The 18,893-nt window shown below is 37.9% G+C and overlaps 1 protein-coding gene across 1 annotated transcript in view; it reads left to right on the forward strand.

Annotated features, from left to right (window-relative positions):
- The window catches only part of LOC145821833 (uncharacterized), a 101,585-nt gene that overhangs the window by 24,471 nt on the left and 58,221 nt on the right, over positions 1-18,893 (forward strand). Inside the window, exons 3-5 of the mRNA XM_082918405.1 lie at positions 2,418-2,521; positions 8,754-8,786; positions 9,609-9,696. Of these exons, the coding sequence (XP_082774531.1) occupies positions 2,418-2,521; positions 8,754-8,786; positions 9,609-9,651 (180 nt within the window). The 3' untranslated portion in view covers positions 9,652-9,696. The remainder of the gene's footprint in view (positions 1-2,417; positions 2,522-8,753; positions 8,787-9,608; positions 9,697-18,893) is intronic.

Below are 18,893 nucleotides of genomic sequence, written 5' to 3' on the forward strand. Positions count from 1 at the left end.
TGTTGAGTTTTTAGAACCCAAAAGCACATGCATAAAAAATTCTCGAATTTCTTTGAGAATAAGTAGATAAGGAGAAGAGGTGAACCAATATCAGAATAACTGGAAGATCTTTTGGAATATTAGTTTCTAATTGCTATGACCTTTATTTTGAATTGTTTTACTTGTGTTAAAATGTTGAGTTCATATGACAACGTTATATTTTGTCTATGATTATTTTATAGTACAAAAGAATATCAGCTTTGAAACTGTTCTAAGTGTGCTTTTGCTGTAATAGCGCTGTTGGAAATTATTTTGATATGCATTAATAAATCTTCTTCTGTGCTTCTAGTGTTCACCTGTCTTTCAAAGTTTTTTTTGCTATTTCCATTGCATTTGTGGCATGTTTACTAGATATTCCTTTTTCGGAGTCTTTTTAAATGTCATGCTGCAACAAAATTTTGATCCTTGTGCATGATATTGCATTAGAAAGCATTGCAATTTTAGGCTATTTACCTTTGTGGAGATGTTTTTCTTCTTATTTTTGTGTCAATTTTTAATTAAGAATTTGGATTATCTTCTTTATTTTTATTTTGTATATTCTTTTCAATGATGACCAAAATTCTTTCAAACCTGATAGTCTCTTGTACAAACTTTATGAGAAAACAGGATTTTATAACAATGGAAAAAGGAAATGACAATTGCAATTTCATTTTTAACATACGGTTCCCACCATACTTATAAAAGTAGCATGTGCAACCCTCTTCAAATTCTTTTGTCGACAGAATGTTCATTTTTTTGGATGTTGTACCAGTCTCAGTTACCATCCTTGTGCTATGTCTTGATAGTCTTTTTTTTTAATCTTCTTTCCAAGAGGATGAAATAATGAATAAGCTGCGCATCTTTTGATTTGTCCTTTGAACTTTTTTTTGATAAATAATTTATCCTTTGAACTTTTCATCCTTGAGATCCCACTTATCTGCTAACTGGGGGTTGAAAAGTTGCATGGCCCATGGTTAGCCAAATTCTCCCCATGATTATTCTTAGATGGATGACGGTGGCATGAATATGCAAGTGGTTATTGGATTAGGAGTAGTTTTTGGATTTTATTTTTTGTTTTGTGGAGATGCATTTTCTTTCTGTGTTTTCTTACTTGTAGAGGATGCCTCATCCTTGCCTCTTTTTTGATCTATTCAATAAATTCTGTTTTTGCTGATCAAAAAAAAAAAAAAAAAAAAAGTTTTGTCATTTGAATTCGGAGGTGGTTGATTGGTTTTGAATGGTATAATTTCTTCTTTTCCTGATGTTTATTGTTTTTTACTGTCCGAGGTGCATTCTTTACAGAAAGCTGTGTAGGGTACAAGCTTCAGTTCACAAGTCAAGCTCACTTATAAATGGTGTAGAATTCAATTTATTTGATGAGCTTGCTAAGGCTTGGTTTGGCTTAGTAAGCCATGATTGCTTTGATGGTTTTATTTATATATTTAAGTCTTTATGTGGAATTTTATTTGTACCATTTAAGTAGGAAAAGATTGATGCTACTTTTTGCAGTGAAGCATTGTTGGAGGATAATTTAAGAGCAACCCACCACTTGCCTTGATGAGTTTGGATCATTGAATATTAAGCAAGCTGAGTCAGTTTATTATGATAACTTGTGCTAGATGAAGGTGAAGGTTCCCACTTCATCTAGACTGTAAATGAGATGAAGCCGGCCAAGTACAAGGAGGTTGAGCTTGGTTCAGTAGCATAGGAGCTAGGCTCAATCTCAGCTTAGACTTGTTTTGACAAGTAAAATTCATACAAAGCCGGTTTTTGGAGATAAGCCACTACTAATTCGATATTTCCTGGAGACGTTTCTTTGATTGACTAGAGTGCAGTTTTTGATTCTCTCTTCTTCTTCTTCTTCTTCTTCTTCTTTTTTTTTTTTTTTCACTTTTTATTTATTTTCTTACAAGATGTAGTTAAGAAGTGTAGCTTTTCTCTGCTTCTCTTTCTTTGGCTTCTTGCTTTGCACTTCAACTTTTCAATGAGAATCTTGAGGGTCCATTTGATTAAGTAAAAAATATGATGGAAAACAAAAGTGATAGATAGTGAAGTGAAAGAAAAGGTGAAAGGAAAATTTATTTTCTCATTTGCATTTGGTTTAATTTTTTGTGAGAAAGTTACAATAGTTGACTACTTTAATGAGAGAAAAAAGTGACTGTATTTTTTTGTAAGAATCTAGAAGCAAAGTTGCCATTCTGGTGTGGGTTGTATAAGATATTTAACTTTGTTGTATTTTCCACCCTTCTCCTGCTAAACAAATACATGAAATTAAATAGTTGAATTTTTGTTCTCTTTCCCCATCTTCATCCTGTTCAAACTCAGTCTGAGTGATTGTTGTTTCTTCAGCAGTCACTTGCTTTGCTGACATCAACTGTTCGTTTGAAATTATTTTGCAGTTGTATCCTCCTAATGATTGGCTAGTGGGGTCATCCTTGCCCCCTAAATTCAGCCCAACCATTATTGAATCAACACTCAATGAGCTTACCCCAAACAATGTTAGGTGAGTTCATTGCTGCTCCGAGAAGCTCTAACTTACTATATTACGGATACATATGTTATGATTGACACTTCCTTCCCTTTATATATTTGTTTTGTCCAGGACGTACACTTAGTATCGATGATGCAAAATGTCCTTAATTTTGGCATTAGTAAACAGGCTAATGAAGTATCTGTTCAAAAACATGCTAATGAAGCATTTAGACTTCAGTTTACACAGAGCATACAAGATCACTCTGTGCATGCCTGCAATACTTGTTATACATTGCATGTTTGTTTTAGTTATTATTAGAGAGGTCCATTACATGCTATGAACAAATAACAGAGACGGGAGTTCGCAGCTCAGATAAATAAATGATTGCATGTTGTTCTTATATACCTACTTTATTGAAAAGACACATGGAAAATGCTTCATCTTCAGTTGGATCAGAAACTATCCAGAGAGTAACGTGACTAATAAAGTTTCTGATAGAATTGTTGTCTTTGCGAGTTAAATATCGTAAGTGTCAATATAGTCAATAATAAGACAATTTGCATGTCGCTGTGCATACAGGATCCAAATGCCATTGTTTCAAGTATACTCATAACATGTGGTTTGGCTGGCATAATATGAAAGCATGTTTAAGGTGAATGTTCATTTATTTCATCTAGAAATTTAGGATGCTAGGAACTATCCAGAAAGGATGGGAAAACTGAAATTTAGGCAATCAACAATGTCTTGCCTTGCTACTTGAAGGTTTGATTTCAGTAGAATATTCAAAAACTTGATTAACGTCTGCTAATTTGTCATTGGATTTTACAGTAATTATGGGTATTGTGAGTGCTCAATTCATCTTTCCCTCCTCTCCGTTTAGTACATAGCTAGTGTATTTACTGGTAAAACTTCATTAGTACACTTGCCCAAATGGAAGGTAATGATATTGAGGACATTTCTTTCACTTGGCAATTTTGATGTTGAATAGATGTTTAGACAATAATGAATACTTGTTGACTATGCTCCTATGTCCATTCTTGCCCAACAATTGTTGGGACACTTGCAAAAGTGTTCACCTTTATTGACTCAAGTACGTGCAGTAGTCCAAGGGCATTACTCCTCCTTGTCAAAGAATTTTTATATGGTTATTATTTTAGGTTAAGTATGCTATATAAGTGAATTCACTTTCATTATTGTACATCACATTCCATCCCACATTGTCTAGGTAGGAGAAGTTCCTGGGCTATATAAATGAGTTCATATTCCTTCCAAGTAACAACATGCTTTAAACCCTTGAGGGCCTAGCTCAAAGTGAACAATTGTTATGATTTGAGATGGGTGTTATAGTAGCAGAAGCTGTTAGAATATTTCCTTATTTAGATTAGATTGTGATTGTGATTGATTGATTGTGATTCCTTAATCAGTCAGTCAATCAATCAATATAAAAGGTGATTCCTTAATCATTGCCTTAGGGCTTCCTTTTGTAATAGTTGATTGATTAATATAAAAGGTGATGATTTCATAATCATCACTCAAGCTTTGTATTCTCTTAAATTATATGGTAGCCAAAACCCTAAAAACCGTCACTCACACAGCCGCTACCACCAACCAGCCATCACCTATCACCACCCATCCTGTATCGTTGGTCCCTGAGTCTCTGTCGGAACCAACCAAGGTCCCATATAGCTGTTTCGACTTCAGCCGAATGCCCCTCTGGCCTAGTTGACCCTCGTGAGGGTTGTCCTAGCCTCTCTTTATGTATTTTGGCTCCTGTAGATGAGTGTTTGTGGGTTGCCCATCTTTTGTTGCCTCTGAGTCTCTGTGGGAACCAGCCAAGGTCCCACAGAGCTGTTTCGACTTCAGCCGAAGGCTCCTCTGGCCTAGTCGACCCTTGTGAGGGTTGTCCTAGCCTCTCTTTATGTATTTCGGCTCCTGTGGATGAGTGTTTGTGGGTTGCCCATCTTCTGTTGCCTCAAGTTTCTTTCCCTCTACCTATGTTACACGGATTCTTTGGAATTTCGAAGGTACCTGTGTCGAGACAACACGGGTACGGGTGCGGGATACGGCTTCTTAGAAACGGATACGGCAGAAGAATCGAAAGAGAAGAGAGCAAGGGGAGAACCTGGCCTTCGACTTCAATCGGTTGCAGATCATCGATCGATCTGCGAAGCTTGATCTGCGAAGTCGATGTACTGTGATTCGTCGTCTTCCCCTTTGATCTCGATCTCGGACTCTCTTCGTCGTCTTCCCCTTCCGTCGTCTCTGCGAAGTCATTGCTCTACCAACCAATTTTCTAGGTCTTCCCCTTCCGTCGTCTCTGCGAAGCTAACACAATTTTTATTTCTATAGGTCTCTGACTTTTCTTTTTAATATAATTTGAATTATATATAATATAAATTATATTAATATAATATTATTCATATTATATAATATTATTTATTCAAAAAAATATTATATAATATAATATATCATAAATAACATAACTTCTATGTCTAAAATTAAAATAATTTATTTTATCATATATAATATAATTTATTTTATGTCTAAAATAATGTTTATAATTTTTATTCATTATTTATTTGTTATTTTTTTTAATAAAATTTGTTATTCCTTAAACTTTTTAAACTCATCTTCATATAATAAATATATTTAAAAATAACTATTTAACGTATCTCCGTATCCGTATCCGTATCCTAATTTGGATCCGTATCCACGTATTTTTAATTTTTAATTTTAAAGTGTCCGACCCTTAGATGCACACCCGTACCCGATATCCGCACTCGAGTCCGTATAACGTAGATTACTGTTAGGAATCTCTCTCTCTCTCTCTCTCTCTCTCTCTCTCTCTCTCTCTCTTTTGATAAATACTATTAGGAATCTCTTTCTTTTGTTTCTTGATTGATTTGCCGGAAGAATTTAGCTTATGGGTTGATGTATAGTTTGGCCTTTTTCCCTCTTATGTAATTTTTGCCCGGGATTTCTCCTTGTGTCTCGTTCTGGATTTTATCTACCGGGAAGAGGAAAATTCTCCTTCATTATTCCCCCTTGAGATACAACATGAACAAAATAAAGTTGGTTGTCTTAAGGCTGGTCATGTTGAATTCTCAGACTATTTAATCTTGGATTAGAAAACTTAGGCTGTCATTGATTTAGTAGTATTGGAGGGCCAACATCAATCATTATATTCTCCTATGTGTTGGAGGGCTAACAAGAATTTGAATCAAATGGAAATTGATTGGATGGGATTTTGGTGTGCTGAGAAGTTGATGTATAAATGCATAGGAGGACTAGCTCCAACCTTCAAAATCACAATTGAAGAAATAATACCTATTGGGAGCAAATATCAATCATTTTATTCCTCCTTTGTGTCTGCTTAGCAAAATCATAGAAGAAATAATAATACATATTGGGAGCAACTAGAATGGAAAGAACCCTCCTTGTGTGACTTGACTGCTTAGCAAAATCATAGAAGAAAAAATACATATGAAAGCAAGTCAAATCCAAACAAAAGTATAAAGAAAACAATATATCCAATTTTTTATAGGAAAACTTTTGACTTGAAGGATAGCTAAGGGACAAGCTTGAAAGAAAAAATCTTCCATTGTATGAAAATTGTGAGTTTTCAATCAACTTTGTTTCCATCTATTAAAAAACTGAGATCTCAAGTGGAAGCAGACACCCAATCTATTAAAAAACTGAGATCTCAAGTGGAAGCAGACACCCAATCTCTAGGGATTTTCATGGCTCGAGCAGTGGCCAACGATTTTGCAAAGTCTAAGGTGGTTTTAACTTGGATTTTGGATGGGATTGGTCTTCAAGTCATCTCATTTATAAATACTCGTTCCATCCCCAGCTGTTTGTCAATTTTCAGCATTCATGCCTTTTAGTAGGGTCAATAAATAATGTATTTTTTTCCCTACAAATTGAAAGAAAGAATAAATAAAAAAACATAGATGATTTTTTTGGGATGTTTGGAATAGTTAAAATGGACCAGCAATTTCGTATGGGAGGAGAATTAAACTAGTTGTAACCAAAATAAATTTGTCAAATAAGAGAAGCATCCATATTCGCTTGCACTATCAATAGATTAATATGCGTTTTACATCACTTTAATACATTTCAAGTTTGTTTTGGTGATTTCCTAGTCAATGGTGGATCGCGTTTAATTTGTGGTGAATTCACAGAGTATCATGGATGCTTGATACTCTACCAACCATTCAGGAACAAACATCACCGATTTCTAGTGGTATAAGAAACACGCTAACAAGTTTTAGGATTCAACACCTCGGGCATATGAACTGGGTTAGGGTTGGGTTGTTTCTTTTTTTTTTTTTTTTTCCCTTACTAATGGTGAATTGGTTGGCTACGGGGTCCTGTGGTTTTTGTCCATTTTGATTTTCAACAGGAAGAAGCAAAAAAGAAAAGAAAAAGGGAATCCTTTTGTGTGTCTAATTGATTATTATATTGATTGCAGAATTGATTGGCATAAAGCAAATTTGTACTGGTTTAATTGAATAAAATGAACAATTCATAATCTTTGTCATGTTATGTTATCAATCCTAAGCAAATTCTTTTTCATTTTGAGGGCTAAATCTCCTCTAGACCTTTTTCAAGTGCCAAACAACATTTTAAGTGTGAAGCATTAGCACTTTATCTGAATCACTAGATCTTTAGCATTGTCAAATTAATTTTTTATTTGAAATGTTACTGCAATAGTCGTTTGACCAAAAGATGTGAAATAAAACCCTGTTTATAGATGAGGGCTTATTAGGGTTATATTTTAAGCCTGGCTAAGAAAGATTTATACAAGTCAACTAAAATTTGGGATATACGTAGATCATGGGATATACGTAGATTTTGATCCCTAGGAATGGCACTGGATAGTTACCAAAAAGCATGACATTTTGCATTTCAACTGCAGTAAACTTTCACCAGAGTAAATGTTCCCATAGAGTGGCTGCGATGATTTTTTCCACGGCGAAGCATGGTTGGTATTAAGGGCGATACATGTTAGATTAGCACAATGTAAGAATGGAGTGTCCGTGTCGTGTCCGTGTCCGTGCTACATTTTGCCTCTGTCAGATGGCGTGTTTTATGCCAAAGTTTGTGTTAAGAGTTGTTGGACTCCAGTTGCTGGTCTAGAGTGAGCAAGTGAGGATGTAGTTTAAGAAGTGTGTCCTTAATGCCTCTTTTGTTGTCTATGGAAGGAGAGGTATAGGACTTCATTTCAAGGAGTGAGGTGTTTGTGACCATGGAAGCATTTTTTTCCCTTCTTTTAAGCAATTTATTTGTGTGGCCTATAGGGGTTTGCTGCAATCATTGGACTTTTTTGGTCAATTCTAAAGATATTTTTTGTGTGTCATTTTTGCTTCTCTGCATGTACTCCGGTTTGCACCCTGTTGAAGCTCTTTTGGATTTTTCTTATTTACAAAACTATGTATATTTTTTGTTGGCTCTTCATGAGACTCATTGCCTTTTACGATTTTCAATAAAAAATGATCTTCTTAAAGTTGTAGATTGCTGTTTATTCTTCCATCCTTGGTCCATGCAAGGTAATACGGGACATTGGGACGTATATCACCTAAGTATGCATCTCTAAAAGTTCCCAACATGGTTTATTCAACAGGGAATGATCTCACAAGGTTGGATCTTCCTGTTTAAATTAAACTACGTAAAAATGTTTTTACTTCTCTTGTCACCCTGTTCAAACTGCGTAAAAATGTTTTTACTACTCTTATCACTCCTTTCGTTTTTGAGAGACACAACTAGTTGTTTTCTGAAAGTCAACATTGTAGATCCATTATAATTTGAATTGAGATTTTTTGGCATGGCAGTAAATGCAGTAGTTTTGACTATTAAGTTTCATACATTGTCAGTCTTGTACTCTTGTTATGTTCTTTCGAGGCTGGCTATTATTTGGGATCAAATATTTATGCATCAAGTGGCATACCATGTCCATTGAAGGTATGCAAGGAACTAGTTATGTCCTAAGGCATAAACATTTTTTCATTAAAAGGAAGGCCATAAACATAAGATTAGTGCGAATGTTGCTGCTAACTATAACATGTGTTTTGATTCATTCCAATATAGGAAGTGAATGCTTGGTAATAATGTATAAACTTGTTTCTAGATGATAGAATTTCCTGATCATTATCTTTGTTAGTAATTGATGCATATCTACTTATTTTTCATTTTACGTTAGAATTGCAAGCTGGATTCATATGTTCGTTATTAATCTGTTATCCAATTATTTATTTTGCAGAAAGCAATCTGCAAGGACCCAACTGATTCAAAGGTTAGTATTGAACTACTCCTCTTCATGTATCATTCGTTAATGTGTTAATTTTTTTAGAACTTTTTTTTTTTGAGTCTATAATCTATATTTTCTTTCTGAAGGCACTAGGGGAAGAAAAGGAGATAAAATATTGAATTTTATTTAATATATATCTATATTTATTTATTTTCTAAAAAATGGAGAGTTGTTTCAACAATGACGTAATAGTCATATAAGCACTGTTGACTGGAAGTTGTTTTCTCAGACGTCAATAATATGAATCTTATGATTCCAACGTTTATTGTAATCCTTTTCCTACATCCTATGTTTGAGTTGTTAGTTGGATGATATGTGGTTGTGCTCATTAATTGGGAGGGTCATGTCCTGTTGGAGTTCATGTTGCTGTAGTTGTGCAGACTGAAAGGCTAGCATTGTGTTTCATTCTTCAGGGAAAACAAATTTTTTTGCAATATGGTGTTTGTATTGGACATGAATGCCATTTTTCTTCTTCGTCTTCTTCTTTTATCAAGGTGGTTGTGTTCAACACCATTTTGTAATGGATATTGACATGCCATTGTATCCTTGATATGTGTTTCACGTTGCAGTATTTATCGCATTCTAACATCTCACGTACGTAGATGCCTAAACCTGAGGCCTAGGTTTAATTATAGACCAATAGGCATAGTCAAAATTTCATATGTGGTGGTGTAGTATGTTTGTTCCTTAGGATTGATTGACATTTGTCATAGATTGGATATATTGATGATTCTAGTTTCCTACAATCTATAATACACTATGCTGAATGTTTTCTTTTCTTCTGCTTTTCTTATATATCTGATGTAGGAAGTTCCACCGCTCGATGTACCAGAACTTTTGGCATTGTTAGTTAGGCAATCTGGGCCATTCTTGGATCAATTTGGTGTTAGAAGAGGTAAGCAATTCTCTTGAGTTTTGATTTTGATTTTATAATGAAGTGATCAATAATATTTTGAACTTTATATTGATAAAATAAAGGTATATATATATATTTATATATAGAAATACACATAGTTTAGTTCCTATTAATGGGGGTTCTAGGCACAGAGCTGACCTTTAATCATTATGTACAAAGTAGCTGCCTTGTATTCACACTCACTACTTCAAGGTTATTAGGCCTGAATTTAAAACCACTAAACCAATCGTCCCCTTTAAAGTACACCCACTTCAGTCCCAATTAATGGAATATGTATATATGTTTGTCACGATAATTTGTATTGAGGATGATTGATGTAGTTTCATATATGTCATGTGACAAAATCTTTGCTTCACAACTTTAGATGGTCCTTTAGATAAGCTTTACTACACCAATTGAAACTAGTTTGCAATTCTTAGGCAGAAGTAAAATTCAGGACTGCAGCCTTATGTAATACAGATGCCTTACAATTGAAGTTATCAGAAATGTGCTACAAATTTAAACACCAGAACTACATTACAAAATGGTTTTTTTCTTTATCAATGTATGATTGTCTGCTTTTTGCTATATTCTAGAACTATCTGATGCTTTAAGAAAATTAACGATGTGGATTTGGTATATAGAAAGATTCAGGGGAATAACTGACCTGTTGGTTCCCCTTATTTAGATGGTTGGGTTATGTGAGTTCATAGGTATTAGATAAGCAGGCAACAAGTATCAAAACTTGAATTTTTTTATCTAGAATTGTCTTTGAGGGTCCGTTTGGGGTTTGCTAGACCTATTTGAAGGTGCTTATTTAGGTACACTGACAAAATCAGCTGGGAATGTGTTAGGCAAAGGTTGTTTAAAAAGTGCTACAATTGGGTCACATATAGAATTATAACTTTTGCCAGGGGCCAAGTTTTAAAGTTAATATACTACAATGCAAGTTTTTTTTTTAATTTTTTTTTGTTGATAAATTCTTTTTTTGTTGTTGATAAATTCAATGCAAGTATCAGTGGGCCCAAAACAACCAATAAGCTAAGAGGCATGATTGGATGTTTTTCTGAAAAAAGCTAACTTTTTGTTTAATTTGAAGTAGATCCACTTTAACCAAATGCCACAAATGGAGTTATCTTGGTTCTAGTGTGGTTTGACTTGGAAAATTTTAAATTGTTCCAATTTTAAATTGTTCCACATGCTATTTGTAATATTTGGTTTATTTTCAAGGAATAGTTCCATGGTTTATAGCATATAATCTCTATCACTTAATTATTGACAAAAATGTTAGGACAACTAACAAGCGTACCAACTAGACAAAATATTTGGTGAATCCCATACCAAGTGGTGGGACCTATGTACAAGCGCTCTGTTGGTATTTTTTTTTTTTAAAGTATTTCTAGCATTTTGGTATTATTGATAGTTCAGATGTTTCTTATACTCCAATGTACTGAACTCAGACTAATCATGGTTACTTGGCAACATGGTTCCTCTTGCGTATGGTTGTTCTTAGTGTACACACACACACACACATATATATATATATATATACATATATATTTTTTTCAATTTTAGAATAACTATGTCCTTTCTCATGGTCTCAATTCTCATTTTTTTTTTTTTTTTTTTTGTGGGTGTTTTTCTTCTGTCTTTGAGGCACCTATAACTTAGTTTCTGTTATTCCTTCTTGACAATATTTTTTGCCTTCGTTGCTACTCTTAAACCATCCTGTGCTCCTTCACCTCATATTGTCTATGCTTCATGCTACTTGTAGCTCTAGAGAAATGTAGCACCTCATATTGTCTATGCTTCGTGCTACTTGTAGCTTTAGAGAAATGTAGTCATTTCTTATTGTTGTGCCCCCCTCCTGTCTGTGTCTGTGTCTGTGTCTATATCCTCATTTTTACATTTGCCTTTTATTGTCATCCAACATTTTGTACGGTATACCATATGCCATGCAGCCGTCTTATGGAGATTTTCCAGGGAATACCTCAAACACCTTGCGAAGGACCAATAGAAGTTGTGAAAACTTACGGAACTAGCACGGGACTCCCGGTTTGAAAACTAAGACAAAAAAGACACCTTTTTCACACTAAAGCTTGAAAATAGTCCATTAGGGGCCAAAATCGTGTAACAGTTACGAGAAGGCCCAGGGAATATCTCAAACACCTTGGGAAGGACCAATGTAAGTTGTGGAAACTTATGGAACTGGCACGAGATTCCGGTTTGAAAACTTAGTCAAAAAATGCAATTTTTTCACACTTAAGGTTGAAAATAGGCCATCGGAGGCTAAAATCGTGTAACAGTCATGAGAAGGCCCGGGGAACACCTCAAAGGAACTAGCACGGGACTCCCGATTTGAAAAATAAGTCCAAAAAGGCAATTTTCTCAAACTTAATTGTGAAAATAGGCCATCGCGGGCCAAAATCGTGTAACAGTCACGACAAGGCCCAAGGAACACATCAAACAACTCGGGAGGCACCAATGTAAGTTGTGGAAACTTATGGAACTAGCACGAGACTTCCGGTTTGAAAACTAAGTCGAAAAAGACACTTTTGTCATACTTAAGCTTGAAAATAGGCCATCGGGTGCCAAAATCGTGTAACAGTCATGAGAAGGCCCATTGAACGCCTTGAACACCTTGGGAGGGACCAATGTAAGTTGTGAAAACTTACAGAACTAGCACGGGACTTCCGGTTTGAAAACAATGCAGCAATCACGAGAATGTCCAAGGAATACCTCAAACACCACAGGAGAGACCATTGTAAGTTGTGGAAACTTACGGAACTTCAACGGGACTCCCGACTTGAAAACGAAGCCAAAAAAAGCACTTTTTTTCACACTTAATCCTGAAAATAGGCCACCGAGGGCCAAAATTGTGTAAAAGTCACGAGAAGGCCCGGGGAACACCTCACACCTCGAGAGCGACCAATGTAAGTTGTGGGAACTCACCGAACTAGCATAGGGCTCCCGGTTTGAAAACTATGTCGGAAAAGTCACTTTTTTCACACTTAAGCTTAAAAATAGGACATGGAGAGCCAAAATCGTGTAACAGTCACGGGAAGGCCCAAGAAACGCATCAAACACCTCGGGAAGGACCAATAGAAGTTGTGGAAACTTACGGAACTAGCACGGGACTTCCGGTTTGAAATCTAAGTAAAAAAAATGCACTTTTTTTCACACTTAGGCTTGAAAATAGACCATCAGTGGCCAAATTCGTGTAACAGTCACGAGAAGGCCCAAGCAACACCTCAAACACCTCGGGGGGGACCAATGCAGGTTGTGAAAATTTACGGAACTTGCACGGGACTCCTCGTTTCAAAACTAAGTCAAAAATTATGATTTTTTCACACTTAATCTTGAAAATAGGCCATCAGGGGCCAAAATTGTGTAACAGTCACGAGAACCCTAGCGAAACCCCTCAAACACCTCAAGAGGGACGAATATAAGTGGTAGAAATTTACAGAACCAGCACGGGAGTCCCGGTTTGAAAACTAAGTGGAAAAATACACTTTTTTCATACTTAAGTTCGAAAATAGGCCATCAGGGGGCCAAAATCGCGTAACGGTCACGAGAAGGCGTGGGGAACACGTCAAACACCTCGGTAGGGACCAATGTAAGTTGTGCAAACTTACGGAACTAGTACAGGACTCCCGGTTTGAAAACTAAGTCAAAAAATGCATTTTTTTCACACTTAAGGTTAAAAATAAGCCATCGGGGGCCAAAATCGTGTAGCATTCAGTAGAACACGCGGGGAACACCTTGGGAGGGATCAATGTATGTTATTGAAACTTACAGAACTAGCACGGGACTGCCGGTTTGAAAACTAAGCCGAAAAGGGCACGTTTCTCACACTTAAGCTTGAAAATTGGCCATCAGGGGGCCAAAATCATGTAATAGTCACGAGAAGGCCCATGGAACACATCAAACAACTTGGGAGGGACCAATGTAAGTTGTGGAAACTTACGGAACTAGCACGGGACTTCCGGTTTGAAAACTAATTTGAAAAAGACATTTTTATCACACTTAAGCTACAAAATAGGCCATCGGTGACCAAAATCGTGTAACAGTCACGAGTAGGCCCGTGGAACTCCTCAAACACCTCGGGAGGAACCGATGTAAGTTGAGAAAACTTACGGAACTAGTACGAGACTCTTGGTTTGAAAACTATATCAAAAAATGCACTTTTTTCACATTTAAACTTGTAAATAGGCCATCGGGGGCCAAAAACGGGTAACTATCACGAGAAAGCCTGGGGAATACCGCAAACACCTCGAGGTGGACTAATGCAAGTTGTAAAAACTTACGGAACTTGCACGGGACTCCTGGTTTGAAAATTAAGTCAAAAAATGCACTGTTTCCCACTTAATCATGAAAATAGGCCATTAGGCGCCAAAGTTGTGTAACAATCACGAGAAAGCCCAGAGAATACCTTGAACACCTCCAGGGGGATCAATGTAAGTTGTGGAAACTTACAGAACTAGCATAGGACTACCGGTTTGAAAACTAAGCCGAAAAAGGCACTTTTTTCACACTTAAGCTTGAAAATAGGCATCGGGGGCCAAAATCGTGTAACAGTCACGAGATGGCCCAGGGAACACATCAAACACCTTAGGATGAACCAATGTAAGTTGTGGAAATTTACGAAGCTAGCACGACACTTCCAGTTTGAAAACTAAGTCGAAAAAGCCACTTTTTTCACACTTAAGCTTGAAAATAGGCCATCGGGGGCCAAAATCGTATAACAGGCGCGAAACTTTTCGGGGAACACCTCAAACACCTCTTGAGGGACCAATGTAAGTTGTGGAAAGTTACATAACAAGCATGGGACTCCCAGTTTGAAAACTAAGTCAAAAAATGCATGTTTTTCACTTAAAGCTTGAAAATAGGCCATCAGGGGCCAAATTTTTGCAACAGTCACGAGAAAGCCCGGGGAACACCTCAGACGTCTCGAAAGGGACTAATGTAAGTTTTGAAAACTTACAGAACAGGTGCAGGACTCCCGGTTTGAAAACTGAGTCGAAAAAGACACTTTTTTTCACACTTAACCTTAAAAATAGGCCCACGGGGAACGAAATCGATTAATAGTCAGGAGAAGTCCCGGGGAACACCTCAAACACCTCGGGAGGGACCAATGTAAGTTGTGGAAACTTATGAAACTGCCACGGGACTCCCCGATTTGAAAACTAAACGAAAACAAGCACTTTTTTCACACTTGAGGTTGAAAATAGGCCATCGATGGCCAAAATCGACTAACAGTCACGAGAAGGCTCGGGGAACAACTCAAACACCTCGGAGGGACCAATATAAGTTTTGGAAACTTACGGAATTACCCCGGAACTTCCGGTTTGAAAACTAAATCCATAAAGCCACTTTTCTCTCATTTAAGTTTGAAAATTGGCCATCAGGGGCCAACATCATGTAACAGTCATGAGAAGGCACAGGAAACACATCAAACACCTCGGAAGGGACAAATATAAGTTGTGGAAACTTACGAAACTAGCACGGGACTCCCGGTTTCAAAACTAAGTCAAAAGATGCATTTTTTTCACACTTAAGCTTGAGAATAGGCCATCGGGAGCCAAAATCATGTAACAGTCTCGAGTAGGTGTGGGGAACACCTCAAATACCTCAAGAGGGACCAATGTAAGTTGTGAAAACTTACAGAACTAGCACGGGACTCCCGGTTTGAAAACTAAGACAAAAAAGACACCTTTTTCACACTTAAGCTTGAAAATAGTCCATTAGGGGCCAAAATCGTGTGACAGTGACGAGAAGGCTCAGGGAATACCTGAAACACCTTGGGAAGGACCAATGTAAGTTGTGGAAACTTATGGAACTGGCACGAGATTCCGGTTTGAAAACTAAGTCAAAAAATGCAATTTTTTCACACTTAAGGTTGAAAATAGGCCATCGGAGGCTAAAATCGTGTAACAGTCATGAGAAGGCCCGGGGAACACCTCAAAGGAACTAGCACGGGACTCCCGATTTGAAAAATAAGTCCAAAAAGGCAATTTTCTGAAACTTAATTGTGAAAATAGGCCATCGCGGGCCAAAATCGTGTAACAGTCACGACAAGGCCCAAGGAACACATCAAACAACTCGGGAGGCACCAATGTAAGTTGTGGAAACTTATGGAACTAGCACGAGACTTCCGGTTTGAAAACTAAGTCGAGAAAGACACTTTTTTCGTACTTAAGTTTGAAAATAGGCCATCGGGTGCCAAAATCGTGTAACAGTCACAAGAAGACCCAATGAACGCCTTGAACACCTTGGGAGGGACCAATGTAAGTTGTGCAAACTTACAGAACTAGCCCGGGACTTCCGGTTTGAAAACAATGCAGCAATCACGAGAATGTCCGAGGAATACCTCAAACACCTCAGGAGAGACCATTGTAAGTTGTGGAAATTTACGCAACTTCAACGGGACTCCCGACTTGAAAACGAAGCCAAAAAATGAACTTTTTTTCACACTTAATCCTGAAAATAGGCTATCGAGGGCCAAAATTGTGTAACAGTCACGAGAAGGCCCGCGGAACACCTCACACCTCGAGAGCGACCAATGTAAGTTGTGGGAACTCACCGAACTAGCATGGGGCTCCCGGTTTGAAAACTATGTCGGAAAAGTCACTTTTTTCACACGTAAGCTTAAAAATAGGACATGGGGAGCCAAAATCGTGTAACAGTCACGGGAAGGCCTAGGAAACGCATCAAACACCTCGGGAAGGACCAATAGAAGTTGTGGAAACTTTCGGAACTAGCACGGGACTTCCGGTTTGAAATCTAAGTCAAAAAAATGCATTTTTTTTCACACTTAGGCTTGAAAATAGACCATCAATAGCCAAATTCGTGTAACAGTCACGAGAAGGCCCAAGCAACACCTCAAACACCTCGGGGGGGACCAATGCAGGTTGTGAAAATTTACGGAACTTGCACGGGACTCGCCGTTTCAAAACGAAGTCAAAAATTGCGCTTTTTTCACACTTAATCTTGAAAATAGGCCATCAGGATCCAAAATTGTGTAACAGTCACGAGAACCCTAGCGAAACCCCTCAAACACCTCAAGAGGGACGAATATAAGTGGTAGAAATTTACAGAACCAGCACGGGAGTCCCTGTTTGAAAACTAAGTGGAAAAAGCCACTTTTTTCAAACTTAAGTTCGAAAATAGGCCATCAGGGGGCCAAAATCGCGTAACGGTCACGAGAAGGTGTGTGGAACACGTCAAACACCTCGGTAGGGACCAATGTAAGTTGTGCAAACTTAAGGAACTGGCACAGGACTCCCGGTTTGAAAACTAGGTCAAAAAATGCACTTTTTTCACACTTAAGGTTAAAAATAAGCCATCGGGGGCCAAAATCGTGTAGCATTCAGTAGAACACGCGGGGAACACCTTGGGAGGGATCAATGTATGTTATTGAAACTTACAGAACTAGCACGGGACTGCCGGCTTGAAAATTAAGCCGAAAAAGGCACGTTTCTCACACTTAAGCTTGAAAATTGGCCATTAGGGGGCCAAAATCGTGTAATAGTCACGAGAAGGCCCATGGAACACGTCAAACAACTTGGGAGGGACCAATGTAAGTTGTGGAAACTTACGGAACTAGCACGGGACTTCCGGTTTGAAAACTAATTTGAAAAAGACATTTTTCTCACACTTAAGCTACAAAATAGGCCATTGGGGACCAAAATCGTGTAACAGTCACGAGTAGGCTCGTGGAACACCTCAAACACCTCGGGAGGGACCGATGTAAGTTGAGAAAACTTACGGAACTAGTACGGGACTCCTGGTTTGAAAACTATATCAAAAAATGCACTTTTTTTCACATTTAAGCTTGTAAATAGGCCATCGGGGGCCAAAATCGAGTAACTATCACGAGAAGGCCGGGGAACACCGCAAACACCTCGGGATGGACTAATGCAAGGTGTGAAAGCTTATGGAACTTGCACGGGACTCCTGGTTTGAAAATTAAGTCAAAAAATGCACTGTTTCCCACTTAATCATGAAAATAGGCCATTGGGCGCCAAAGTTGTGTAACAATCACGAGAAAGCCCAGAGAATACCTTGAACACCTCCAGGGGGACCAATGTACGTTGTGGAAACTTACAGAACTAGCACAGGACTACCGATTTGAAAACTAAGTCGAAAAAGGCACTTTTTTCACACTTAAGCTTGAAAATAGGCATCGGGGGCCAAAATCGTGTAACAGTCACGAGATGGCCCAGGGAACACATCAAACACCTTAGGACGAATCAATGTAAGTTGTGGAAATTTACGGAACTAGCACGACACTTCCGGTTTGAAAACTAAGTCGAAAAAGCCACTTTTTTCACACTTAAGCTTGAAAATAGGCCATCGGGGGCCAAAATCGTATAACAGGCGCGAGACTTTCCGGGGAACACCTTAAACACCTCTAGAGGGACCAATGTAAGTTGTGGAATGTTACAGAACAAACATGGGACTCCTAGTTTGAAAACTAAGTCAAAAAAAGCATGTTTTTCACTTAAAACTTGAAAATAGGCCATCGGGGGCCAAATTTTTGTAACAGTCACGAGAAGGCCCGGGGAACACCTCAGACGCCTCGAGAGGGACTAATGTAAGTTTTGGAAACTTACAGAACAGGCGCTGGACTCCCGGTTTGAAAACTGAGTCGAAAAAGACACTTTTTTTCACACTTAACCTTGAAAATAGGCCATCGGGGAACGAAATCGATTAACAGCCAGGAGAAGTCCCGGGGAACACCTCAAACACCTCGGGAGAGACCAATGTAAGTTATCGAAACTTATGAAACTGCCACGGGACTCCCCGATTTGAAAACTAAACGAAAACAAGCACTTTTTTCACACTTAAGGTTGAAAATAGGCCATCGATGGCCAAAATCGACTAACAGTCACGAGAAGGCGTAGGGAACACGTCAAAACCCTCGGTAGGGACCAATGTAAGTTGTGCAAACTTACGGTACTGGCACAGGACTCCCGGTTTGAAAACTAAGTCAAAAAATGCACTTTTTTCACACTTAAGGTTAAAAATAAGCCCAACACCTCAAACACCTCGGGAGGGACCAGTCTAAGTTTTGGGAACTTACAGAATTACCCCAGAACTTCCGGTTTGAAAACTAAGTCCAAAAAGTCACTTTTCTCGCATTTAAGCTTGAAAATTGGCCATCAGGGGCCAACATCATGTAACAGTCATGAGAA

The sequence above is a fragment of the Camellia sinensis genome, chromosome 3 (assembly GCF_055761805.1).
Source record: "Camellia sinensis isolate YWXY chromosome 3, ASM5576180v1, whole genome shotgun sequence".
In the NCBI taxonomy this organism is placed as follows: Eukaryota; Viridiplantae; Streptophyta; class Magnoliopsida; order Ericales; family Theaceae; genus Camellia; species Camellia sinensis.